Below are 27,388 nucleotides of genomic sequence, written 5' to 3' on the forward strand. Positions count from 1 at the left end.
AGGTTGAGGTTGGATCTTGGGAACAATTTCTTCCCCAAAGGGCTGTTGGGCATTGGAACAGGCTGCCCAGGGCAGTGGTGGAGTCACCATCCCTGGAGGGGTTGAACAGACGTGGAAATGAGGTTCTCAGGGATATGGGGTAGTGCTAGATTTAGGTTATGGTTGGACTTGATGATCTTAAGGGTCTCTTCCAACCAAAATGTTTGTATGATTCTATAGTTCTATGATAAAAGGAGCTCCGAGTCCCAAACAATTGGATTCTGTCAGCAAAAAGACTTGGCAGGTGGATGCTGTGTTTTTATAGACTTTTGTGCATTTTCAAGATGATGTCTTTTCCCATCAGTATCTCTTAGCTCTGACTGAACAGTCACAAGGTTCTCAGAGCAGTTTCTTTCCTGTGCGTGGTGTTCAGTGATGATACCACTTCTGAGCTTTTTCTTGCAGTCGAGTCCTTTTCTATTTTTTTAGGGTTTTTTTTAAAATGAATGCTGATGCACTGGTGGAATAACGTGACCTCAGGCACTAATATTTTAAGGAAAAAAACCTTTTGCGCGATTCCCAGCAAAACCCCAGCAGTTAGAAACACTAATGCACTCACCTCAGGGGCTTGGTTCAGTGTGGTTCCTTTGTTTGTTGTACAAGAATGTGTCCCCACAACTGTGTCACACTGAAAAGCAGCAATAAGCTGTTGCCATAGGACTGTTCCTGCAGCAGCAAAGGTTGGCCAGGATAATGAAAGCAGCCAGAAAGGCACGCTACGCTGAACACCATGCATAAATGTGATTAACCAGTAGGAAAGCGTGTTTTACCTGTGTACATTATATTTCCCTAGCACTTCAAATGTGGCAGTAGGTACCAAGGCTTGTCATTAACGTGCCAGAGGAAATTTAGGGCAAGAGACAGGAACCTGGTCTTTATAAGGGACAGGGACATTCAGTAACAAAAATAAAATTTCCTCCAAAGGTCTGGTGGTTGGTATCCAGGCAACACAGAAGACAGGGACTCCAAAATTAGAGCATATTCCCTATATTTCTGTAGTGAGTACAGCTGATGAAGGAGACAGCGAGGCCCAGCGGTGCTGGTGGCTGTACCAGGGCTCGGGCTGAGCTTTGCAGCGCCAGGAGAGCCCGACCCCGCGGGGACGCGGGAGGACAAAGAGGCGACATCGCCACAGCTCCTAGTGGTGAACGGGCTGAGAACGTCTAAACACATCGCTCTGGGTTCAGTTAATTCATGAAATGAAATTCGGCAATTGATGCCAGACTTTTTAATTATCCCCAAATTACCTTAATAACAAAGTAACTCAGATGCCTCTTCATCCTTTAAATTCTCTGCGATCCCGCGCATATTGTGTCTTGTGGGCTAATGGTTCCCTGGTGTATCGCATGTTACCAAACATACGCTGATGCTCCGTAAATTATATTATATCTAGAGCAGAGGCTCTAATCTCTGGCTAGACACAGAGTTCCCATTTACGTCAGCGGGAACGGGCTCTTATATGTGCTGTTTCTCAATATCTGCTGGGGAAAGGCAATTGCTGGGAGGGGCCAAATGAGTCTGGGCAGAACCAGTGGGATGTCACTGATTTTCCCTGGGGAGGGAAGGGCTGGGGCTGCCTGGGAGGTGCTCGCAGCAGTGCAGGTGAATTTTAACTTGGGCAGATAAAAGTAGCAGAACTGGACTTAATAAAATATAGAATGTGCTGGTATTTTCGCCTGTGCCAGCTCTGGTGTGCCCACTCCCATAACCAATCCAGCATTTACCTGCGTGTTACAGCACCACAGGAGCAGGATGTCTCACTCATCGTTCTTTTTTGCTGTAGTAGCCAGTGGTGTTTTATAATCTACATTTTATGAATCTCTGGCTGGCTCTGTTTTGATGTGTTCCCTCCCATCTGTGGTGCTGACAGGGCGTGCTTTGTGGGGGACTCTGAGAGCTCCAAAAGCCACACACCCCTATTCACGTTACCCATTTTGGTGAGCTCCTGCCTTTCACCCCATGAGCAACATGGCTTGAGGCAGAGAAGCGGGTTTGCAACAGCCCCCCTATCCTCCCACCCCAAACTTTAGTGCTGCCCAGGTTCTCCTAACGAGTACCACCTACTGCTAGTAACCACCAGCAGGTGAAACTTGCTGGCAGGTGGAGCTGATCCCTTCTTTAACGAAGGCTGAGTCTCTGTCATCAGGGCGATGTCCCTGAAGCAGTAAATACTCCTGCATCGGTATCAGCTCTGGCAGCACCAGCAGGTTCCAGCATGAGACACTTTACCCGTGTACAACCTTCCCAGTGACTGAAGTCCATATAGCACAGGTATTTTTGGCTTAAAGATTTAAATTTTGTTATAGAATTTGTTAGTTTTTGTCTGGTTTCTCCTCACCTTTAAGTGCTAACAGATCCTAAGCTGTGTGGCACCTTAATTGAAGTCATATATGTAGCAAAAGCTAATGACATTGAGCTTGCTCACCTGTGGAACCTTTGGTCTTGCAGGGTTGCTCCATCACTTGTTGGATGGACAGGACGGGACAGATATTCACTGATTTGCCTGTACTGGGATGGGGCTGGTGAAGCTGGAGGCTAAACCTGCTGCCAGCAGCTGGGAAAGCCTGTGTTGCTTTGGTTCCTGCCTCCTGCAATGTACCAAAACAGATGTGTTTTGTTTTGAAGCCAAGGCATTGTTAATCTCTCCCTGGCTGAAGTCAGACAAGGAGTTTCTTCATTTTATATAAAGGTTGCACTGGTGATAGGGCCTCTGCCAGCCCTCGTGTCCCCAAAGGTCCCAGCATGGTCCAGCTGGTTTGGTTTGCAGTGGAGCTTCCTACTAAGCTGGTTTTGCTCACCCAGACAGCTGAGGCCTCTCAAGATTTGTTTGTCTTGCTGAAATTAGAACACAGAAATGCAATAGTGTGCCGCAGGGCAGGACCCAACTCCTTGCTCGGGACCATCCCCCAGCTGAGCCGAGGGCACCAGGCACAGGGACGCATGGACACACAGACACAACCCCAGAGCTGAGTTTTGCACCACAGAGTGAAGCAAACACAAGTGAGTTAGCAGGATGGGGCAGATAGGAACAGAGATGAGGTTTGTAAAGGAGAAGCGATATCTTGTTGTCTGTCTATTTCTTAACCTGAATTTCTCTTTTTGTCTCCCATACTAGATAGCGGGGGCAGCTGGGATTGCAGCTATTTTGCAAGTCCCGCTATTTCACCGGGAGTATTTCATATATACCAGGATCTGCCTTTGTACTGTAACCCAGCACAAGAAAATGCCTCATCTTTCATTGCATCGCTCTAATTCTAAATTAATGGCACTGCCCAGCAGGATGCACACAGCAGCAATGGCACGTTCTTGAATGTCAATGTTAAGACCTATTTATTCTCTATTGTTTTCTTTTTTTATTTTTAAAGCAAGACTGGCACTGTACCTTGCAGCAGGCTGGCAAACCCCAGCCAGGGTGACGGACAGGCGAGCCTGGTGGTTCCAGCTCTCAGCCAACCTTGTACTCCCTGTGTTCACCTCCGTCACCATCTCCTGCTTTCTCCAGCCTAGGGGAGAGGAGCAGGAGATGTACAGCAATGCGGGGGGTGGGGGGGAAAGGCAAAACAAAATCAAGGCTCAGATGGGGGCCTGTACCCCGCTGCGGAAACCCAAGTGTTCCCTGCTTGTAGGAGCAGCCTCCTCCTGGTCTTAATGGCAGAGGAAATGTGAAGGAGTTGTTTTTTCCTGGTGCTGGATAAACCCAGAAACTGGAGCTCTCAGGGGATGTACGTGCATATGCTGCACTGGTGCAGTTCTAAGCCTGCTGGAAATGTTTTGCATTCAAACATAAGGCATTTGATGTTGGCCAAAGCCCCTGGGACACTAACCCTGTAGCTGGCCCAGCAGGCCAGGAACTGGCAGAGCTGACGTGCCATGGCCACGTGCATGGGGCTGCGGGATTTAAATCAGCTCCGTAGGAGTTAAGGGGAGGGAGGGAAAGGATTGCCACCTCAAATTAAATATTGCCGTAAATGACAACTAGAACCTTTTACAGGAAAACCTTCAGTATGGAGCAGGTTTTCATTTCTTTCCTGCTAGTGAGTTGTGGATGCGATGGGCTGGACACACCCAGAGCACACGCAGCGGGTGTCTGCTGGATGCTTCAAGGATCTGCCTGCCCCCCTGCCCCCTGTCCCCCCACCCTCCTGCACAGGTTCAAGTGTGATGAACCTCAGCAAGCTGACACCCCTAACATGCCCACTCTGCTCTTGTTTTGCAGATTATATGAAAGAATCTGTGTGCAGCTCCAGCACTTGTTCTCTGAACAGCAGTGAAAACCCATACGCCACCATTAAAGACCCCCCCATTTTAACATGCAAACACTCCGAGAGCAGCTACGTGGAAATGAAATCGCCTGGTCACAGGGAGTCCCCGTATTCAGAAATGCCAACTTCATCGACTGCCAATAAAAACATCTATGAAGTTGGTAAGCGGGGTGGGGAGCACAGGGTCTATTCCAACAGTTTGTGTTTTATTGTAGATGACAATTTATATATTTTATATATATTTGTGTATATATATATTTTATATGTATTTTGATATATATATTTATATATTCCCTTCCTCCCTCCCCTTTCCCGACACAAGTAGCAGGGACCTGGCACGGTGCAGGGCGGTGCTGGCTGGGGGGAGGGTTGTGCATTAGTGTGATTTGGGGAGCGAGTCCGGGAAGGGGTCTGTGCTGGGTGGTGGCTGTGAGCCGGGTACAGCTCCAAATTGCTTCTCCAGCCCCTGCGGATGGGGCCTGAGGCTCCCTCCTTATGCTTGTGATTTATTTGCTGCCCCTGGAATAGTGTGGTCAATTTTGGTCCCTGCTATATGAAAAAAAGATGTTGGCAGGCTGGAGAGGGTCCAGAGAAGAGCCACAAAGATGATCCAAGGACTGATCAGCCACAATAAGAGGAAAAGCTGAGAGAACTGGACACGTTCAGCCTTGAGAAAAGAACGTTTAAGGGAGACCTCATCACCACGTTCCAGTTTGTAAAGGGTGGCTACAAAGATGATGAGACTCCCTTTCTACAAGCAGACACATGGAAAGGACAAGGGGCGATGGGTACAAGTTGCTCCTGGGGAGATTCCGATTGAACACAAGGGAAATGTTTCACAATGAGAACAATCAGCCACTGGAATAATCTCACCAGGGAAGTGGTGGATTCCCCAGCATTGGCCACTTTTCAGATTCAGCTGGATAGGGAGAGCTGGGCCAGCTTGTCTAGACCATGCTCTTGCCAAGGAAGATTAGACCAGATGATCCTCGTGGTCCTTGCCAACCTGGTATTGTATGGTTCTGTGATAAGTGCTGGTCTGTTGAAGGCATCTGCAGGGCTTTGGGAACTACCTGCCCTTGGGTCTGTTTGGTGTTTTTTATCCCTATGCTGCCAGTAAAGCTGCCAGTAACGCTGCGAGGGGAAGAGATAGTTTGGAAAGCAGATGTTCCGGGCTTGTGCCAAAACACTTCACTAGTTTGGTTAGTGCTGCTCATTACCGTAACCTTGTTTTCCTTGCTTCCCCAGAGCCCACTGTCAGTGTGGTCCAAGACGCCCGCAGTCGGAGTGCCAGTTACCTCCAAAATCCATATGACCTGCCTAGGAACAGTCACATTCCTAGTCACTATGACCTCCTCCCCGTAAGGCACAGCCCAACGCACGGGCCATCTTGGGACAAGCAGTCTTAAAAGGATGAACTTCACTGGCGCGCTGTGCTGCAAACATGAACTTTGAGGACGCAAAGAGAAGACAATCCTTTTCTGCGCTGCAGGATGCTGACAGGACTTCAGACTCTCTTATGCAAGGACCTGACATAACACAACATCAGCTTGGGCCAACTGCTACTGCATGAGGTTATTTATAAAGACTTTTTTTTTTTTTAATGGGTAATGGGAACTAACGAGACCCTCCTCCACGTGTGACTGGAGTACAGCACCCAGGAAGGTGTCTGTATGGCTCCAGGCAAAATCTCTCCGTGGCATGTATTCTAACCCTGGCTTTGCTGTAACGTAAAACACAAAAACGTGCTAAGCAGAAGGACTTACAGATGTACATTTCTACCAACTGCATCAAGAAACCTTTTACTGTTAGGAATGCATTGACTAGGAATACATGGGAATATAATTTACATGGAAATGGACATTTTTCTGAACAAAGGCAGGGAAACTCGCCATGTCACTTTCTAGAAACCTCATTTGCTGCCATCACCATATGCAACGTGCAGATCATGCTTGGTCATTAGCACTGAGATTTTCATCTTTATATTATGTACCAGTGTATTTGTGGTGAGGACTATTACCAGAAACATGTTCTGTGCAGTTCTTAAAAACGGAACATCTTGGTAAATGTCCACTGATCTTTACTAATAACCTGAGTTTCTCTCACCCCGCTTACCTTCTATTTTGTTAGATAAATCTAGGTGCTGTAAACTTCATTTACTTCCTTGGGACGCTGCAGGTTTGCACAGACTCGCCCTGGTTAAGTTTCCTTTCCTAAAGCTGAGACGCATTTTCTCTAGACCATCCTTACAAACCATCTCATCCCGCCTCACTCAGCAGCATGCCATTGGTGACACCCTTTAATTTGATGTGCATTACCATGTAGTGCAACTTTATCTGTTGATGATTTTTACCTGCAATGTCATTAAATTGACTGAAACTGGGTTTTCCTTTTCAGCAGCTGTTTGTGAAGTAATTTTCAAGGGGTTTGCCCATGGTAATGTTTTGGACTAAGCCACCATGATTTTTTTTTTAGTAATCTTTATTGACCTAGAAAGTAGAATACTTGCTGTTAAGCTGTTCCTTGTAGATTTTGAGCATGAAGTAATATTGATTCTAAATATGTAATTTTATTAGGCAAACATGGAAGTAGCAAGTTGATTGCCTCTTAAATATAAAAAAAAAATCTGTTGCACATTTGCCAGTCCGATGGAAACAGAAGAGAATGAAACCAGCACCAATACATTTGTTCAAAGCATGATCGCTCATGGAAGCTGCTGGTCCAGGGGACTGTGGAGAGGAGCTTGGCGGCAGCAGCTTGATCCTGGCTCAGGCTCAGCCCAGGTGCTGGATCACTCCCAGCATCCGTGTCCCTGCAGCAACACGCTCGGGCCAGGGGCTGCTGGAGGAGCTGGGACCTCGCCAGGGTCCAGACTCCTCTGTGCAAACACTGAGCTCTGCAGGGGCCAGTGGAGCTGAGGCCAGAGCTTCGCTGGCTCCCAGAGCAGCTGCTTTTCCCGTTGCAGGATAACGCACCAATAGTTACACAAATGCTGCATGTGTGCATGGGGGCAGTGGCCGATCAGCAACTGTAATTTTCTTTTCCAGGAAAGCCTTATTTGAGATGTAAGTAGTCTATTTTTAGCACCAGTAGGAATATATTTTATGTACGTGACTAGAAAGACTTACCTCAAAAATACCAAGAAAAAGGCAGTTCACTAAGGAATACTCTTGATCGGGACCCACCTTGACACCCAGCACAAGCTGCTCTGCTGCCGCCTGGCCAATGTTTGTGTGTGTGTTGCTGTAAAGTTGGTGATGAGACTCCAGAGAGCAGAGATGTGCTCAGTTTTTTTTTTTCAAAGCTGGATTTTTCAAACCAAATGCATTGATGTGCATAGAGCTTAACAGGAAAACAAGCAAGCAAAGTACGTTCTTGTATATTAGCTTAGGAAATAGGCACCAAAATGGCAATACTTTTTTAAGGCAAGACAGATTTGTAATATATTTGTTCACTGTGCAAAGGTATTCTGCCTTGTACAAAAATAAATTGACTTTCTCTCAGTGTGTATTTCTCAAACATACTCATTTGCAGATTAAACTTCCAGCCTGTGTTCAGCTCTTAGTTCTCCAGGCCATGGGGCTGGTCACAAAGGGGCTGCCCCCCAAACAAAACCCACAGGATTTCTCAGAAATTTGCACAGTGGAGGATACAGGGCAGCAGTGCCCCCACTATGAGGACACGTGGCAGCCACCTGAGCAGGCCTGACAGCGCCCAGGAGCCTCAGCAATACATCAGATTTGCAACAGAAACACCTTCAGAATTAACGATGCCCAGGCAGCGCAGCAGACTGCTACATGGTGAAACCTTTTCACTGCTTGTCCTTCTTATGTCTAGAAATCTTGTCAACCAAAGCCCAGCATGTAATCTTATTTGAGGCTTTTAAAGCTATATAAGTCTGGAAATTCATCAGGTTTGAACTGATAAAATAAATAATTCTGGCTTAATAAAAATGTCTTTAAATGAGCACAATTCCATGTCCTTTCTACTTAAAAGTCAGAACCTTAGCTCCCACCAGACACCAGAACCACTGCTGCTCACTGCACAGCCTCTGCAGTAAAGCTGGGACTTTCAAATATGTAAATGATGGTGAAAGCTTTGGGCAAGTAAAGCCAATTTTGCAGCATTATACAGAGTTCTCACAGAGAAGAGACGCCAACTACACAAGAGATGATCAACCAGCAGTAAAAATCCCAAAGTGGTTGGTGAAGCCCCTGTTCATCCCAGGAGTGTCACCCAGCGCAGGGACAGCCGGGATCCACACTGCCTGGTCAGGAAAAAGCCATACAGAACCCCAGAACAGGAGGCAAAGGCTTGAACAGGTAAGAAGTGACATTTCTGTACATAAACCATTTGATTTTGTTTTCAAAGCCAATGGCTCATGAAGGCTTTACAAACTATTGCATGGAAACTTTACTTCCCATGTTGCAGCAGTTTGTGAGTACAAAATATTTTCACACAGCATTTCTAAGGCCTGTTTTAAGATTATTAATTTTAAAGATCTGGTGGAGGAAAAAGAAAAAAAAGAGTTCTTACTTTGTCTAACAGCACACGTGGCCATTTCACAGCTGCTCAGGACTTACACACAGGCCTGTTTGTTGTGAGGCGAAGGAAGCGGCACGTCCGACACGCAAACGCTGCGCGGCCTCGGCCTCCCACAGCCCTTTGTGCAGAGGAAGCGTGCTGCGTTAAACCGTGTGAAATCCAAACCTCTCACAACAGCAGAGTTGAGCTGCCTGCTTAAGTGAATCAGAAACGAAGTGAAGTGAAACTCATCCTGCATTTCCAGTTGATAAATTTAGAACTTGGCTGCCGTGGTAAATTTGCTTAATTCCAAAATATGCTCCAGCCTGACCGGAGAAAGTGCTGCAAGAACAGTTCCCGCAGTCAGCAATGTGGAAAACAAACAAAAAGCCACCACCAAAACAGGTTTGTAAAAGCCACTCAGGGGTTTGATTAAAGCAAACCCACACACTTACCAGAGTGTAAAAGCTTCCTGAAGCTGCCAAACTGGCTCTGAACCACAGCAGCAGCCCCAAAACGCTGCAAGCCTGGTCTAAGAGAAGAAAGCAACTGTGTTCTACAAACTTTTCGGTTCCCTTTCTGGTGGTACTTCTACTTCGGCATCTTCTCCCGGCCTGCTGCAAGAAGTTTACTGGGTTCCAGTAAGTAAAAAACGTTCATCTCAAATCCCAGTTCTCCCAAAAAGTGCACCCAACACCGTACAGAGTCGTCCCCTGTAATTCTTTATTAGAATCATGGATGAATATATTTTAAATCAATCTAAAAAAATAATGAATCAAGGTACAGTACATGCATAAAATACAAAGTAATTTACAAACAGATCAAAATAGCATCTTCAGAACTAATACCAGGAGGAGAAATGAATTAAAAAGAAAAAAACCAAGTGACCGACTACAGCAATGCCTTCCGTGTGCCTTACACATCATGAGCACCGCAAGACAGAAAGGTTGGGTACGAAACGCAGCTGGCTGTGCCTACCCAGATTTGGATGTTCCCAGTGAGTCATATCAGGGTTTGAGAAACGTCCCCTACAATCAATTTACTTCCCTGTAATTGTATAAATAACTGTAGGCATTTATACGACAAACAGTTCTTTTAACTAGTGTAGAATTGCAGTGCCTGTAGCCCCCAGATCTGGGTTCAATGACTGTTTGGGAGTGGCGTGTACCAAGCGATACAACAGAAGGCACCGTCCACGTGTCCTGAACAAGCAAAACGAACAATGATTTGTACTGAGTGACAGATCACGGAAGGAAGGCATCCAGCGAGAAAACTACTCCAGGTGGTTTTGTTCAAGAATATATCCCAAAAGACTGGAATAATTTAACAATATCGGATGGAACAGAACTGAAAACTAAGAACAGGTTGTGGAAGTTATTGATTCATCAACTCAAGCATCTGACTGTATTAATATCCAAGGCATGGATTAATAAACGTGATATGTAAGACATGATAACACCCTTCAGGTCTGTGCACCACGAAAGAAAAATCCTCAAATCCTGACAGCACCAGCACTGCGGAAGCCAACTCTGCGCACAAACCTGCTGCAGGTTCCGGGGGCTGAGTGACCCCGCAGCGGTTCCGCAGCTCTTGCTTTTGGGTCCTTCACCAGCGGCTCCACCGCACATCACACCTCCTCGGCAGCAGCAACAAACCACAAAAGCTCATTCACAGGTAGCAAGAACCCTGCTGCTTGTTTGCAAGAAATTCTCTTTTCTCCCCCATAATATTCTATTAAAAAAAAAAATCCTTGACAATCTGAAGATGTAGCCAAAAACATTAACTTACATTAAAATTGCACTTCAGAGCCACGGGCATTTCATCAAGCTTTAGATGCAGTATGCAACACCTTAAGACAAGGAAAGATTATCCTGCCCAGAGATATTTTCCTAGTTAACCTGACAGTAATTGCTTAGCAAGGAGCAGAATAACATCGTCGAGTGCTCACTACAGGTGTCTGTGCTCTGACTAGCGGGCATCGTGTAGGAGAGAGATCAGATCAGTTCCGAACAATTTACTGAACCAAAACCGACAAGTCGGCATTGGGAAAATACTGCAGCCACACAGAAGCAATAGATTTCTAAACACTGAAATCAAAGTGTTCAAGACATGGAGAAATTCAGAAGGAATAAGCAGTAACTAAACACAAGGAAGTAACCACAAGAATTACAAATATATTTAAATCTTCGACCTGGGGAAATATACACAGCCTTTTAGGAAAGAAGGAACAATTCTATATATTCTGACAGCACTGCATCTTTGGTTTGTTTTCAGTGGTTGGAGGGACGTGAATGGGAACCACGTTGTTGCTTGGAGACATATCATTTTCACGTCTGTCGGACATTTGCTTCTGGGAAACAATACGATAGATCTCTGGAAGACGAGAAAGAGCCAGTCATTACGCATACACCAGCAATACGCCATCAGGAAGTTAAAGTGGTGGGAAACTAGGCATAAAATATATAAAGATTTCCCATAGTTTTGGAAATGTACAGGTAATGCACAGAAACATTCACAAGAAGTTCAATTGTGATGTTTTCTATGTTCAGAAAAGAAAATAATTATATTTTTTCAAAAGAAATTATTTTGTAATGACTGTTTCAAGCGATAAGAGTTAGTAAATGGATAGAATTCACCTTTTTTGTTTTCTGGGAATCAGAAACTATGTACCCCATCAATTCCTCCTGATGGTTCCTAAGGCTCTGAGGACAGCAGTCGCACGTTTGCTGTTGTATCCACAAACAACAGGATTAAAGAGAACCAATCAAAACTTCTCTTTCTGACAGGATTCCAAGGGCAATTTCTTCTCTCTCAGCATCCCCAGCATGTACAGTAGCTTCTCTATCATCCAAGTGGTTTTAAATCGTCAAAAAAGGTTGAATATTGAGGCCCAAAAGGGGAGACCCAGCCCCTTAAGCAGAACACAAACCCTTGACAAAATTTGCTGTGTTACTGTAGCTAAACTTCAAAACTACAGAGAAGAAATATGGACTCCAGATGAAGGAATTCCAGCATAAATCACAGGGCGTGGGTTAAACTCCTGCGCCTTTCCCTGCATGCTGCCAAGTGGGGAACGCCGCACCAAAAGCCTGGGATTTGTTAGTCGCCGATGTGCTGTACATAAACTCAGAGTAGCTACAGCAGCACTTACTTCAGCTGCACAGAAGAGTATGGTATGTGTAGCACTTCACCCCCAGAAAGGAAATAAAGCACACCAAAAATAGAACATGGGGAACTTTACTTGCAAATTTGAGTTTTAAACCATTAAAGTTGAAAAAAACCCAAAACAGGCATGCTAAACCTCAGTTTTACAAAAGTTGGAAAGAGTTTCAGATTCAGCAAAAAGCCGGACTGAAATGACAACATGACAACTTCTACTTTGCACAACAGAAAAGCGCGTTGGCAACAAAGCCAGCAGCGCTGCAGCCCCGGCTGGGCAGGACGAGGGTGTCCGCACTTCATCGCGGAGCAACGCGGGGAAGAGCGCAGCTCACAAACAACTCCAGCCAAACAAAGCAAAGGTCCAAGTGCTTTTCTCCAAAAGTCTCTTCTCAGCTGGATAATGACTGTCCAAACACACACCTCGCCTGACCCCAAACCAACACACGTGTTTTCCACCTATAAATTTGTCATTAGCGAGTAGCCCTTGTTCAGGATTTTAATGAGCTGCTGCTTAGCGCACACCCTGACATCATTTCAGTCCTGGAAACGGAGCAACCTTGCATGGAGAGGTCATCTCTGCTGCCAAAGGCCGAGCACGCAGCCAAGTGCCCGCTCTTACAACATCAGGAAGAGATGGCATTGAGGAGCTAAGAAGAAAACCTTGCCCTTGATGCAACAAGCCTGCGCTGATTTAAGCTGCCAACGCAAACAGAGGCCGAGCACGCTGCACATCCGCGGGATCACTGGCAAAATAAAAATCTTGCACATAAATACTGTGTTGTATGTAAGGACTGGACAAGTAACATCAGTCTTCGCAAGTGGCAATTAAAAAAATGTGCCTGTTGGGCCTCCCGAACTGACAGCTCAGACTGAAAGTGTTCAAAAACCTGGATTTTACACACACATTGTTACAGATCAAGTTACTAAGGCAACCAAGTGAGCTGCACACGTAAAAGGATTTTCCTATTTCACCCTTTCTCGAGTTCACTCTTCTTTCCAACAGTCTAACACATAAACAACTTCACAGGTTAAGTGAATCCCATACAACCAGATCTTTAAAGCCACCTGCAACCCCAGGTGGGAATTCGCAGAGGAGGATCAGCCTGGCCCTGTGTGTGTGTGTGCAGGAGAAGGTTCTTGCTACCATTGATACTGGAAACTCCCCAGTAACACCTTCAGCAGCAGCAATTCTCGCTTTTCCAAAGAACTTCCTGCACAAGTTCAGACTAGTCCCCAAATGAGCTGTCACACGCGTCCATCACCAAGCAAGGACTGGAACAGGGTGCCCTCTGTGTAACACCCTCATCTTACAGCAAAGACCCTCAGTAAACAGCCCTGAAGCCTTAAAAACAATCTCAACAGCACTGATTTCTCTACTGATGAAGGGTTTATCCCTTCTGACTCTGGGAGTACATTTCTGTGATCCCCAGCCTGCCCAGCAGTCCTGCAAGGACATTTACCAGCTGTGTTGCTTGGATCAACTTGCAGCAGCCCCAAGTTTGTTGCTCGCTGCCCTTTCTACCTCCTCTGCAGCACAAAGCTTTGTGCAGCCACAGCATACTGCCCTAGACTAAAGCCTGAACAGCTAAACCCAGCCTTTCCCTTGATCGGCTGCACCCTCTTCAACCACACACAGCTTGACTGGTGTGAAAGGGGAGGTAGGAGCAGCTTAGATCTGCTCTGAGCAGGGCAAAATGCCCAGCAGCAAAGCCTACTCCGAAACTGGTCTGCACGGAGGAATGCCAGGCTAATGAAGACACACACTTTTTAATGAAGACACCACAATTTATGCTCTGCTCAGTAACTGAATGAGACCTTATTAAGAACACAGTCAGCAGAATGCATCACTGCATAATTGGTAACTGCGCGAGACAGGCCTTGCACTGTAAGAAGGCTGGGAAAAAGTGACACTGCTGCCAGGAGGAGCTTGCCCAGTCCTTGTCTGCTCAGCCTGCACTAGCGTTGCGTTCATTTTCAGGTGTACAGAGCTAACAGAAGAGGAAATCCCTAGATTTTTCAACATTAATGCTCTGTGCTGTTGTTTCCTTGGAGATGGGATTCCTTAGAGATGAAACCATGGCAGAATGCAGTGTGGGAACAGATACAGCGGAGAGCTGGGCAGGGAACAGAACCAGATTCCAGTTTACTTTAAGGATGTTTTATCCTGCTGTGAATGCTCAGAGTAGATAGGATTATAATACCAGTCTCTCCTATTTTCCAGATGATACAAAGCAGCTTTGTGTGCACAACAATCAGCCCTTGAAGTCTAGACATCTTGCAGATGAAGAATTTGGATAGTGACCATTGCTGTAAGCCACAGATGGAAAAGGTCCCCAAAACCTCATCTGGTATACGGAAAGAAAAAGCTTTCTCCCCTTTCTTCCACCTATAACAACAGCAGATCACACACTCACTTAGGCTGTGCTAACTATCAGGGTTATATATGCACTCATATTCCCCATGCCCAAAGCTGTCTATTCAAAAGGGCTTAATGTGAGAATTTTGGTGTGGTGAGGCTTAACGCAGACCCTGCTACACCTCCGAGAGAAGTTCTCTTACAAGGTTTCAATGCTGCCCCAACCAGACCAGCTTCATTCAGGACGGAGAGGAAGGGAGCTTTGCTGTAGCCCCTGGTGGCAGCACCTGCTCAGGAGAGATCTAAGCAGCTGTGCGAAAAGCACCGGGAGCAGCTTGGGATGTCTCTGCGGTGCCGTTCCCAGCGCTGCAAATACTGGCAGAGCTGGTGCCGCAGCGTGCCCTGCCCCTTCTTCTGTCAGCCACCTCCGCTCGACGCCTGGGGCAAGGCCCGGTGGCTTGAGCAGCTTCTTTCTTCAAAGGACAGCGAGCGTTCCACCCGCAGGCATTGTGCTTGGTGGCAGCCTTGCCCTGTACAGACTATCTGCGATTCTTCAGGGTCACTCTGGAAACCACATTCCTCAGCTGACTGCTCCCCTCCTTCCTTCAAAGCAAATCATTAACAGAAAAAGCCACCTGTGAAGTGTTATCGAGAAGTTTACTGGCAGAACATTCGTCCTTAACATGCCAGTCACAGCCCAAATGGAGCCAACCTGCTGCTAATGCATTATTTACTTCATCTTTATCTCCCTGAAACAGGAGCTCCTGTCTGGAGCCAGCCACATGCCCACTAATCAGCACAAGTGTTTCTTCCAGCACAGTTGAACCAAACCCTCCTGGACAAGGATCCTGTCCACATACCCAAGAGCTTTTTACCCAAAATACTGTCACAGCGACATGCAGGGAACATTGACATTTGTGGAAAAGCAACAGCCTCAACCATCTGTCAGAGTCCACCAAGGACAAGTTTTAATCGCTTATTCTCCCATTACAGACTGCTCTCCCTTACAGAAATACTAAACCAGGAAGAAAAAAACAAACATCCACAAATTAGAATCCAAAATAACTTCTGGAATAAAAGGTGCTGTTGGAGGCATGGGAGGAGAGCTAAAGAAATAGCCTTGCCTGTGCCCAAGAGGGGAACTGCTTCCCCATGGCGACAGCAGCGTATCTATCGGCTGGGTGTCACACAGCTCTGTGCAAATACAGCAGAGCCCAGGACACATAGGAAACTTTCCACCTCCTCATCTGTCACGGGTAGAGAACAGAACGGTCCAAGAGGAGCTGGGGACAATCAGGTGACTGGTTTATATTGGCTATGGTAGCCCAACAGTCACCTTGGGAGGAGATAAACAATGTCTGATTCATTTCTAGTTCTGTTTCATCAGTGCTGGTGCTGAAGGAGTATGAAAGTTAATCAACAAACCTTCATCTGAGAGCCCTGATTCCCACTGAAAACTGAAAGCAAGGCTGTTCTATACCACACACAGCACATTTATCCAGAATCTGACCTCAAAGTTCAGTCTGAGAGGGGCTACCAAGGACACATACAGAAAGGAAGAAGTTTCAGGTTTTAGCAGTTATGAGTAAGCAATAAAAATGTCTGCTCCTGAAAAATCCATGCCCAAATTCATGAGCATTTTTGACAGGTTGCCTTTAGGTAGGTAGACAAAAGAGGAAATCCAGCAGGCATCCCAGATACCATCGCATGCAGCCACTCCTTAAGCCATCCACCCCCAGCAGTTAGTCATGTAGGAAGTAAATGTATAAGCTAACATAACTTCTCTTTTTTTTTAATTTGTGCAATATTGAATTACAACCAAATGACTATGCTGAAGTTAAAAGGAAACCACGTGGTTCAGCTAAAGAGGAAACAAACTCGAGTTCTAGTCCAAGCCGACAAGCATCCCCACGCACTGTTTATTCATCCAACATGGACACGCTTTTTTGCTAGTATATGCACAGGAGCACTATTGCATAGGAACCCACTGTAAAAAACACAACAGAAACAGAACCTACTGGAGACCTCTTATAACTAAGGATAAGACAAGAAACAAATGAACACAGGCACATGATACTCCAGCAGCTTAACAGCTCCACTGCTAGGGTGCTCATAAAGCATTTCAAATGACTCAAGAAATGCTACAGAATATACTTTCATTACAGTAAATAACTTCCTAGCTGATTCTCCACCTACATGTTGCAGTAAGGGTAATGAGTCCTTTTTGGTGTGTTTTTAAAAGAATGTCTAAATTAGCCGGCAAAGAGAAAAAAATATTCAAAACTAACTAGGTGCCAATGTCACAGCAATGAGATCTGATAAAAGGAGACACAGAGTTTAGCAGCAGGGCTGCTGCTCACACCAAGCACATTGTGTAGCCTGGCACACGCTACATTGGCATGGAGGATTTTTAATTTGCAACCGGGAAACACGTTGGATACAGTCAGAAAAAAAACAGATTTCTTGGCACACTTAGAACTAAGAGACATCCCAGAACAGAGGAGTCTCTCAGGTGTTTTGAAGACCCAAACTAGAGATCTGGAGAGGCATTTGCCCAAGCTGGGAATGACAAAAGCACAAAACCCCCACACAGCACTGCTGTCCCGCTGTGCCCTGGCTGCAGCTGGTGGGGTGGACAGCAATACAGGACAGCCAGTGATTTCCACGCCAACATGTGAATTCCTACCCTATCCTTTGTTAAGCACAGTTAAGCTCCCCCACGTAGCTGTAGTTGAATGTCTCAGACTCTCCAACAAGTTTCACCTATCTAAAAATGGTTTAAACAAAAAGAAAGTACTTTATCCACATAGCATAAAAAATGCAGCACCCACTGCTACCACGTGTTACAGAGGCCATAAGTCCAGACAGGACTATTAAACGCAGTAATAGTGGCTGCCCTGCAGCTCAGGAGTCACTGCGGCTCAGACTAGCGATGTTGTTCAAAGGAACTCCACACTTTCATCCGTTTTCCCTTGGCAACTGCTATGGTCACCATTAAAGACAGAACCAACTAGACTGACTTCTCCTCTGAAAAACAACATCTCTTTTAACTTGATGTTTGCATGAGAGCAGTCTATCCTCTGGGCACTCCCTATACCCTACACAAATGGGTGAAAAACGAGGCTGACTAGAAACCTGGCACGGATCAAAGGGAACAAGGATTCACTCCTGAGTCCAAGACTGGTCTTTCAACTGTCACACTTTAAAACTGGACTCCAAATCTTATGGCTCTGAAGAATTATTAAATACCAAAATTTAAACACTTTGTAAGCAAAGAAATGCCTATTTGCATCATATCCAAGCAGCCTTCTGCCCTTCCCCCTTGAAACACAAAGCACTAGATGACTCACCTGTCAGAATAGTCTGGAAAGCTGCTTCCACATTTGTAGAGTCTAAAGCAGACGTCTCAATAAATGACAAACCATTTTTCTCTGTGTGGACAGAAATACTGTAATTAGAGGGGTACATCACATATCTGTTTCCCATCTGGAAGAGCTTCTGTACCAGATTATATTTGTGGTGCTCCTGATTCGACACACAAGTAACAGGAAAAAGTATTAAAAGTTGTGGGTTTTTCCCCGTTATATTATCTGAAAGCAACACCACCCAACACCACCACTAGAATTTACACTCATCCTCAAGCACAGGGATCAGGGCAGTGCTGTGTTACTTTGAGGCACATCTTCCTGCATGACTGAAAGTGAGAATTTGTTGCACTTTCCAGAATTGTGTGAGGAAGCTTCTTGGATTTTCTCTAACCTCATTGAGCTTCACCTCCCACCTGCTGGTATGTCACCACAGCTTATTTAGCAGGACTAGCCCTATTGGGGCATGACAATCCCTCACCTGCAGACAGGGCTCCTCACTGACCATAAACTCTGCAAATGCAGCTACAACAAAGCCTTAATGTAAGAAACCCAGGTACACTCCTGGATTAAAGAAATCTGGCCTAAAACAAGGTAAGATTTACAAAAACTAGAATTACTTTTCACAGATGTTAACTGCATAACAAGAGTCAGAAAGCTGGTTTAATGAAAGTATGTTCAGCCATGGGCATCTGCATAGGGGTCCAGATCAGTTGGTACAAAGATGGCAAAACTACCACGATACAAGAAACACAAACTTAAAGCCATAGGCACAGTTTCTGCGAGAAAAGCAATGCACAGGCAAGAGAATAAGTCTGGTTTAAAATCTTCAAGTGCCTCTAGCTGCTTCATGAAACCACATCAGCGTGCATGTTCTACAAGACCACCTTTTTGACTGAATTGAAGAGGCAACCACCAGTATGTGCCACTGAGGAACATCACCAGCAGCACTCTTTTAGACCAAGGAGGCAGGTCCCTAAACAGTTAACGTTAAGAACTTATTTGGAGTTCACTAACCTGCAAAAGCTCTGGCCTCATCTGTAGGGACTGCTCTCAGGTGGCGCAAATCACTCTTGTTTCCCACGAGCATGATGACAATATTGCTGTCAGCATGGTCTCTCAGCTCCTTCAGCCATCGCTCTACATTCTCGTAAGTAAGGTGCTTAGCAATATCATACACCAATAATGCCCCTACAGCGCCGCGATAGTACCTGTGGGTGAAGAGACGTATTAGAGAATGGCAAGAAACATTATTAAAAGTGACAAGTTACTGTACAATAATGGGAAATAGCTATTACTAAGACAGCAATACAAGAAAATACCCAGAAGCAGGCTAGGTGGGAGGTGAAGCAGTGAAGTAGTGCATCCTGGCTGGAGTTATGGCACAGCATCACCAGAGCAGCCAGGACAGCTCAGAGTCCAGGGGGTAAGCAGAGAACCCTGCACTCCAAAAATGAAGCTCTGGAATCTGCGGGAGCTACTGTCACCTTCAACCTCTGGTCCACCCCGGAGAAGTCTCCCCCACCCATCACTGTGGGTGCAATACAGGCACGGCCCATAGTGATAGACTTTAGAATGACTCACTGGATCATAAAAACCGTCAACCTCATCTATTCCCTTTACAAAAGGCCACAGCTGCCCTCCTTTCAGGCCAGAGAGAGGCACAGTAACACATTCAAGAAGAACCAAGCTGTGTTCTCCCACCCCACAAGTACCTCCAGCTTCATTTAAATCCCACTTTTGCCATGCCATTTTTTTCTGATTAAATAAGCAAGCAAAATGAGCAGTCTTTCCTTACTGTTGGTCTCAGGTTACCACTGGTAACACCTCCATGAACACTGATATTACTTTATCAACCACTTGCATTGAAATACGTCTCTCAAAGCTCTTGCACTCTAGGCTTGAAATGCCTCCAGTTACACATCACGAGAGTACTGAAAGGCAAATCAGTTTGTGCAGGGACACACTATATCAAGTTTCTGAACTGAATAATATTTAATCTTCCTTCCCCCATAGGTTGTGGATACTACATGATAAAATAACAACACCCCCCGCTTGCAGTTTCTGAGGAATCAGAGGTGTTCAAAATTACCCTCCTCAGCAAAAGTCTCTCTTCAGCCACACAAGCTCTCACTTACGCTGATGTTATAGCTCGATATCGCTCCTGCCCTGCTGTGTCCCATATCTGAGCCTTTATTGTCTTCCCGTCAACTTGAATGCTTCTTGTTGCAAACTCTACTCCAATGGTGCTTTTGCTTTCCAAGTTAAACTCATTGCGAGTAAAGCGAGACAGAAGGTTACTCTTGCCTACTCCAGAGTCTCCAATAAGTACAACTACAAGACAAAAATGACATGAGAATTAGATTCCAAATGTAGATAATATATTGACAATCATCTGCAATAAACATTTATTTTCCAGAGTGACACAGTAAATAAAAGAATGGTAAAAACGCCACCTCTGTCGTGGGTTTACTGTTCAAATGTTGACATTTCTGGAGAACCAGAGCTGCCACGTTCACCAGCATTTTGAAGAGACATTAGCCTTGGCTTTTACTTGTTACACTTCAGTCTCCTTTGCCCAACATGGAAGAACATTCGTCCTCCAGGAAGAATGTACATAGCTGTCACTGCAAAAGTTGGGGACAGTTTGGATTTCATCTCCTTGTAACAGCACTAGAACTAAAAAACCAAAAAACCCCACACCACACAACTGAAATCTGCTTTGTTGAAGAAGTCCAAAACACAGGGCAGGCAGCAGACCCTGCCTGTGTTTTATACTCTTCATACCTTTGCAGAAGAGTCAGAAAATGGAAAAAAGAACCATCAAACCCCCAAAAAACACAAGACCACCATAACCCTGATGGCCAGTTTAAAATGTCAGCCTAGCCACAGCACTCTGCCCTTTGGCAGTCCATCACCGCTGTGGACACTCCCAGCCACTTTAGGCCAGAGCCTAAAACCACTCTAAAATAATGCCAGGGTATCGCTGGGCCTCTGAATTAGAACCACCATCCACTCCCCCTTCCCCTGATCAGCCTGACTCGGCCCAGTGCCAAGCAAACTAATTGGAAGGACTCAGCTATGCCTGATGAGAGATGGACAGAAGGTCTAAAGTCCAGTTCCTGCAAGAAGCATCACGAGGATTTGCTGCAATATCCTGTAATGCTGAGTTGAAAGGTGCAAGTTTAAGTGTAACTTGAAACTCACACCCAAGGCCACCGGATGATACACATTCACACCCTTGAGCCACACCAATGGGAGCCTCTTGGGATGATCTTATACCCTCAAAGATAAAGTTCTGAATTGGAAACAGAAGGAAATGGAGGAAAAGAGGATGAGTAAGATCCTTGAGAAGAAAGGCTGATAACCTTTGAGTTTGGTGGTGAATCAAGGTCAATCCAAGCAAAAGAGTGTGTGCTCAGGTGACAAAACATGTTGTGGCTATGCATGTTTGGGGAAAAAAAACAGAAATATTTGTTCAGTAACATACATCATTAACAGTTAAGACACTGCAACACAGTGCTAAAGATGCTGTATGGTACAACAGAGGAATGAGTCCAGCAAACACACTTCAATCACATGAGAAACCCCCACCGAGTCTCAGTCGAGCAGCACAAACACTCCCATCTGCTGCTGCGCCACACAGCAGCCCTCTGGACATCACCTCCTATTTAAATAATGCAAAACAATTCTGACAAATGGGATTTTCTCTGACTGTAAGGGCAAAGAAGCGCCTTCTAAACACCCTCCATAAAATAAAAATTGCAGCAAATGCTGTTTTCAAGCATGGCCTTGTAGAGAATACTTCATCAAAATAAACATCTTTGCAGCTTCCTCTGCCAGCTGACTCAGCACGCAGCCAGCCAAGCTACACAAGTTGCATAAAGCAGAGAGTGGCTCTGTTAACCACTTCTGTTCACCAAGGTCACAAGCGCAGGCAGGTGACAAGCACAGATGCTGAATGTGAACAGGATTCTGCTTTCCTAGGTGACAGGTCAGCACCATGCAGTGCCCTGAGACTGCTCAACAGCTTTGCTGGCACAGACGCTAAACTGTAACAAACTTAGTGCAGGGGACAGGGCACCTAATTGCATCATCACCACCTGGCAAACTGTCATAGCTCTCGTCTTTCATTGGCAAACAAGCTCTGCAGTGCTATTTTGGCAGGTTTAGGCCACAGTTTGAGATGACATCATATTTGTGCTCCCTGGGATGTGTTACTAACAAGTTCCTAGGAGGCCAGAGTTGTCAACTCCCTTTGCACACATCGGTCCTGCACTCACCCAGTGTTATCTTTGGCAGTGGCTAAAATCTTCTCTGAATAAGGAAAGCAATCTACACACATAATTTCCTTTTCTTAACAGGTTGCATCATACACCTATTAAGTACTCCCTTCAAACATTTTTGTCATTCAGTGCATATTTCAAAGCACAGTTTTAAATCATTTAATAATAGACTGATCATTTTCATTCTCCTGCCAGGCTTTTTCCTTACCTTGTCTGAATCCCATGCTGCTTACATTCGGAATGGTTTCCAGCACCAGATTAATATGTCCCAATTAAGAGGGGAAAATATTAGACTTTCCTCCTTGAAGTCAGTTATTTCCTCTACTTAATTAGGCCACTGCAGCTCCTCTTGAACACAGCCACAAGAGCAGCTTGCGATGTCAGCAGGCGCCTGAGACTCCTCAGACTATCTGCATTTCTGCCAGTCTGAGCAAGTATCACTCTTCGAACACAATTACAAACTGAAACAGCTTTAACAGCCACTCATATTATTAATTTCAATGTTGCTTTCCTTATCAAAAACTTCATTTTGATATTTTATACTACACAATGTTCCCATGTATCATATTGTTAGCACAGAAATACAGGAGTGACCCTGCATGGCTGAGTCAAACTCTCCCAGGCAGTTTCTGAGGGGTAAATGACATTATCTAGTACCATATTAAAGCTAATTGTTCCTGTGCACACACTTGAATTGGGCTTTTCTTCCAGAAACTCGCTCCTAATGGTTAGAAATTGCCTTCTAATTTTCAGAAGAAATTAGCAGTCAGCTGATGGTGGTGTTCATGCGCCAGCATTGTCCATTAGCTTATTAGTTTCTCCTCCCAGCAGTGTTTATGCTGGGGTATTTACAGAAAGCAACCACATCTTCTCTCAGCTTTGTTCTGCTAGCTAAGTATGCCAACCTCTCAAATGTTTCCTTATAAACAGACTGGCCATTTCCCCAAACATCTCTCATTTCTTTTCCATCCACTAGCAGGCAGGTTGTTCTTACTGGTTTAGTGATGTGCCAGTTCAGCACTCACAAGCATGTGCTTTAAATCAATGCACTTGAGTATCCAGAGCATCAAGCACCCCAAAGGTTTAAGATAAGAATTTGGTGGAGGAAGGGGGAAGAGCATGAAGTCCAGGCTACTGTATAAATTCCATTCTGTATTTCCAGTTTTATTTCTGTAGAAGACCAAACTAAGAATTCAATTCTCTACGTTGCACGAAAAGCAATTTAGAGAACTATGTCAAGAAAGGATTATTATTTTTTCACCAACATTCCAGCTCACTCATCCTATTTTTACTTCTGTTAACCTCTAACATAAAGTATTTTCTGAAAATTTCAGCTATCTCATGAAATACGTTACTGACAACCTAATCAGACTGAAAATAGAAAGTCCAGCACAACGGGCTTGTATTGTCTACAGTAAAAGTTATCGCACAAGTTGCATATTCCACAATTTAAAATAAGTACACCAGCACTAGGGGATTAGAATATCTGAAAAATCTTGTCTCTCTGCATTGAGCTCTGCTATTAAGAGGCATCTAAATGAGGAGCCTGGACACATCTAACACAGCAAAGGCACAGGGCTTGCTGCTTCTGCAAAAATCAATAGGTGTCATGAAACCTCTTTTCCCCACAAATTTCTCAAAACACTCAAGGAAAAAAATGTGTTTTCTAAAAGCCAAGTCAATAAGTTTGTTCGGTTTCAGAGCCTTTCCTCAATATCAAAGCAAAAAGTTGGAGAAATGAAGATGATACAAAGTAGGAAGCTGATGGCTGGAATCGGAGTTTTTCTAACAAGACGGTGAATGTCACCACAAGTCAGGAACACGTTCAGAAATGAGAAGTTTGACCCCAAACCCAGAGTTCCTGATGGTCAAGGTGCAGACATAATCCTGTGAAGCTTTGTCCACAGAAAACATCTACAAGTGCCATTGCTGTGATAACTATTCATCTGCTGCAACTACATTAATCAAAAAGAGTTAAAAGTTCCTGCATTTAAGCCAGGCTTAATTTATTAAGTAATAAAGTAATTTCCTTATGTCACCATCATATTTTCCTCCCATTAAAACTAGAGCAAGATTTCTACAAACTGGACTTCATAGGTCCTGCATTTCCTCAAGCGCGGTGCTGGGAACAACAGACACTGCTCCCAACTAAATCCCCAAAGTATGGAAGAACACAGAGATGTGTAGCTGGACAAGAAGAATACACCAGAAATTATCTTTTTACAAGCTAGGCTTAGGCTCTAGTACATGCTGAAGTTTTGCAACAGCGTCAGGAGAGAGGTATTTTGTAACAGGTACTGAGACTCAATTGTCCAGCAGCACAGGTGGGCTCAGCTTACTCCCACCAACAGAGTCAGCCAGTGGCTGACAGGACCAAACCAGGGGTCTCGCATAAACAGATGCGTGGTAGTTTAGCTTAAGAGTAGCAAAAGACAGCTAGACTAGAGAATATCACCTAATTATTTAAACCCAAGCCAAACCCTGAACTTGGTCCCCCCAACCTACAGTGTCCCTTCAAGTTCACAAAACCAGGAGAGCTAAGTGTCTGCACAGACCAACACCCAACCTGACTGTCATGAACTGATGTCTGGGAAACATTACGTGTGACAGAACAAACAGGATAATCTTTGTCCCAGCAAGCCCAGCATCTTCAAACAAGCAGTAACTGCAGACTTGCCACTGTAATCGCCGCACTGAAACAGCCTGATGGACATTTTTCTTCCTCTATAAATTTGTGTAGCCTTTCAAACCCATTTATAGTGTCTATGGCAATGCACCACTCCAAAATTTGCATATACATCTGTGGAACTTTCTGTCCTTCTGGTTTTGCCTGCTGCTCAATAAAAGCAGCATTGCAGATACCCAGAGAAATCATGACAAACAGTCGATGCTTTCTCTATTTGCCCTTATCACTCACTGGTTTAATTCTGGTAAAAGTTGTACATCACATCAGTACAAGGGATATGAATCCAGCAGGTCTCTTCTGATTGTGATATCCTTCTCCATCTTCTTAATTCTACAATATCCCTTTCAAAATGAGTATGCCTGTCCTGCCTACGTTTCCCCTCACGCCCCAAGATGTTTCTATCTCAGATTCAAACATCAGTTCAATGTCCCCCCTGAGTTCTCATTTCCTTTTCCAAGAGTTTTTACCTCCCTCTTCCCTTTTTTGACGAGTTTCTGGTAATGAGGCATTAATTCCAGAGACTGATGCACAATAATTTCAAGATCATTCCAGAGCAGCGACAGCTTGTTGAGAAGCACCATCACCTTTGGGAAGCTGCAAAAGTTTCCACAATTTGTATTAGTCTGCATTTGTTATGTTATTTCAGCTGCCACATTAATCCCAGTTATGTGACATTGCATCAACTTCCTGCAGTCGACTCTGGCTTTACAAAACCCAGATTGCTCATCTGCGCAACACCATTTTCATACCATTCCCTGCACTCCCAAGAGCTTCTATAAACTAGTCTAAACAGAAAAAGCTTTGAACTTTTCTATATAACTCGATCCCAACTCAATTATTTCCCAATTGTATAAGGAAGCAGGTCTAATAAAAGATACGACCTATCCCAACAAACTCTGCATCACAGGCTAAAACATTAATTATGAGTAAAGTGACAGAACTGCATGAACAAGTACAAGTAACGCAATGGGTTTGGTAACTTGTACACATGAAATACGTACAATAAGGTTGCTTAACACAATTAAACTAGTGGTCAATGCTGCAGGCTGAGCAGAGAGGCCCTTCTTGGTACTTCCCAATTTGATTTTAACAGCTGTACAGGCAACTGATCTATAGCTAGAGATAATACCACATTCCACATGGCAATTGGATAAAATGGGCAACAACAACAAAAAAAAAAGGTAATTCCTCAAAGTTATTACAGGAACTTAAGGGTACAAAAAAAATAAAACCAGTGATGCTTTCCTTTACCCAAGTTTCATGATGGGTCTCTCACCATCACAACCTAACAAGCAATACTCTAAAGCCTAAACTCAAATTTACAATGCCATACTGCAACAAACAGCTATTTTTTACAATGCTTTGCTTGCTTTTGCAGCAACGGATTTAAAAAATTGGATAGTCAACTTGAAAGCATCAGCATTTCTGTACATGTTTCACAATACGCTTTATGAACCTTTACGGCAAGCTGGTGTTTTACTCCGCAGGGAGTGAAAACCGAGTCCTTAACTGCAACCTGCAACATTTTAACCCAAATGAGTGCTTCGCAGATGACAGAGGGGCATCAGCCCTGGAACATAAGGGATTCCTGACCTTCTCTGCTTGGTGTGGGATGAGTTGCCAGGGCAGAATTTAACCCAGGGTGCTGCTGCAGAGCTGACAGAGGGACACCGGGCCTATAAAATAAGGGATTCCTGACCTTCTCTGCTGGGTGCGGGATGAGGTGCCAGGACAGGACGAGAGCACTGGGTGTGAAACAGCCCTCACCAAGGGCTCAGAATACAGAATGCAGCAAATAACGCCACTTTATTAAATTAGCTGCATCATCTACCAACGCTGAGCATATAACTCATTGACTTTACAGCCCCATTTAACAGCTGGAAAAGGAAACAGCCCTTATCAACCCTGGGCATCCGCACTGTCGACCTCTGTTCGCCGGCCCAGCCCGGGCCTGTTCCCGGAGCAGAAACCCTGGACAAGACACAGGCCGGATCGCCGCAATGAAACCCGCCCAAATCTGGCACTTTGGGGCCTCCGTTCGCCGATCGAGCTCCAGAAACGGGCGAGTTTGGCGATATTCGGCCCAGCAAGGCCCACACGGGGTGCTCGGAGCACCCCCCGACCCGCAGGCGCCTTGGGGAGTCGGGACCCGCCTGTGGGCCCGGGCCCCTCTCCCCGCCCTCCCCTTCGTTTGCCGGGGTTGAGCGGCGGCGGAGCGGGGAGCGGTCGGCCTCGGGTGGGGTGGGGGTCGCGCCGTGAGGAGGCCGCTCCGCACCCCCCACCATAGCCGGGACCCCCTTCCCCCCGCGCGGGAACGCGACCCCTCCGGTTGCTGTGGGGATGAGGCGGCACGGCTGTTACCTTTGAAGAGATAATCGTACTCGTCGTCGCGGGTGCCCATCGTGGGAGCGCCGAGGTCTGGGAGCGGGAGCCGGGCCCCTCCCTGCAGCCGCCGCAGCGCTTCCGCCCTCCTCGCTCTGCCCGCCCACACGCAGGTGCTTCCGGGGCAGCGCCGCGGTGACAAAAAACTCCTTCCGTGTTAGAGCCGCCCGTGCTGCTCACCCAGTTTCGAAGGGACGGGGCCCGCAGCGGAGCGGGAGGACGGTTCGGCCCGGCCCGGCCCGGCCCGGCTGGGCTGAGGCCGCGCGGACACGTCCCGTCACCCGTCCGGCGGCCACGGCAGGGGGACAGGGCGGGCGGGGAAGCGA

The 27,388-nt window shown here is 45.6% G+C and overlaps 2 protein-coding genes across 11 annotated transcripts in view; one reads left to right on the forward strand and one right to left on the reverse strand.

Moving 5' to 3' along the window:
* Nucleotides 1–8,240, forward strand: part of MEGF11 (multiple EGF like domains 11) — a 278,484-nt gene extending 270,244 nt beyond the window's left edge. For 4 of the 10 annotated variants that reach the window (XM_071813949.1, XM_071813950.1, XM_071813952.1 and 1 more), the window contains 2 exons: nucleotides 4,256–4,462; nucleotides 5,550–8,240. In XM_071813949.1, the coding sequence (XP_071670050.1) occupies nucleotides 4,256–4,462; nucleotides 5,550–5,710 (368 nt within the window). In that variant the 3' untranslated portion in view covers nucleotides 5,711–8,240. Of the gene's footprint in view, nucleotides 1–3,154; nucleotides 3,338–4,255; nucleotides 4,463–5,549 lie in introns of those variants that run through there. The other 6 variants (XM_071813953.1, XM_071813955.1, XM_065847722.2 and 3 more) reach the window with 3 other exon arrangements.
* A 1,288-nt stretch (nucleotides 8,241–9,528) lies between these two features.
* Nucleotides 9,529–27,184, reverse strand: RAB11A (RAB11A, member RAS oncogene family). The gene is made up of 5 exons (XM_065847257.2): nucleotides 27,042–27,184; nucleotides 19,847–20,042; nucleotides 18,726–18,919; nucleotides 17,694–17,774; nucleotides 9,529–11,198 (listed from the first exon to the last, which is right to left on the reverse strand). The coding sequence occupies exons 1-5, from the start codon at nucleotides 27,079–27,081 to the stop codon at nucleotides 11,059–11,061; spliced, it is 651 nt and encodes a 216-aa protein (XP_065703329.1). The 5' UTR covers nucleotides 27,082–27,184; the 3' UTR covers nucleotides 9,529–11,058.
* Between the last annotated feature and the right edge of the window lie 204 nt (nucleotides 27,185–27,388).

Source organism: Patagioenas fasciata, chromosome 12 (genome assembly GCF_037038585.1).
Source record: "Patagioenas fasciata isolate bPatFas1 chromosome 12, bPatFas1.hap1, whole genome shotgun sequence".
In the NCBI taxonomy this organism is placed as follows: domain Eukaryota; kingdom Metazoa; phylum Chordata; class Aves; order Columbiformes; family Columbidae; genus Patagioenas; species Patagioenas fasciata.

What these genes read in the sequence shown, in the direction of transcription:
- RAB11A (XM_065847257.2), bottom strand. Translation starts at nt 27,081, where the DNA reads ATGGGCACCCGCGACGACGAGTACGATTATCTCTTCAAAG. An exon ending in TATCGAGCTATAACATCAGC is followed by an intron (nt 18,920 to 19,846) that starts GTAAGTGAGAGC and finishes CTTCACCCACAG; the next exon opens with GTACTATCGCGGCGCTGTAG. An exon ending in TTTCCAGACTATTCTGACAG is followed by an intron (nt 11,199 to 17,693) that starts GTGAGTCATCTA and finishes CTCGTCTTCCAG; the next exon opens with AGATCTATCGTATTGTTTCC.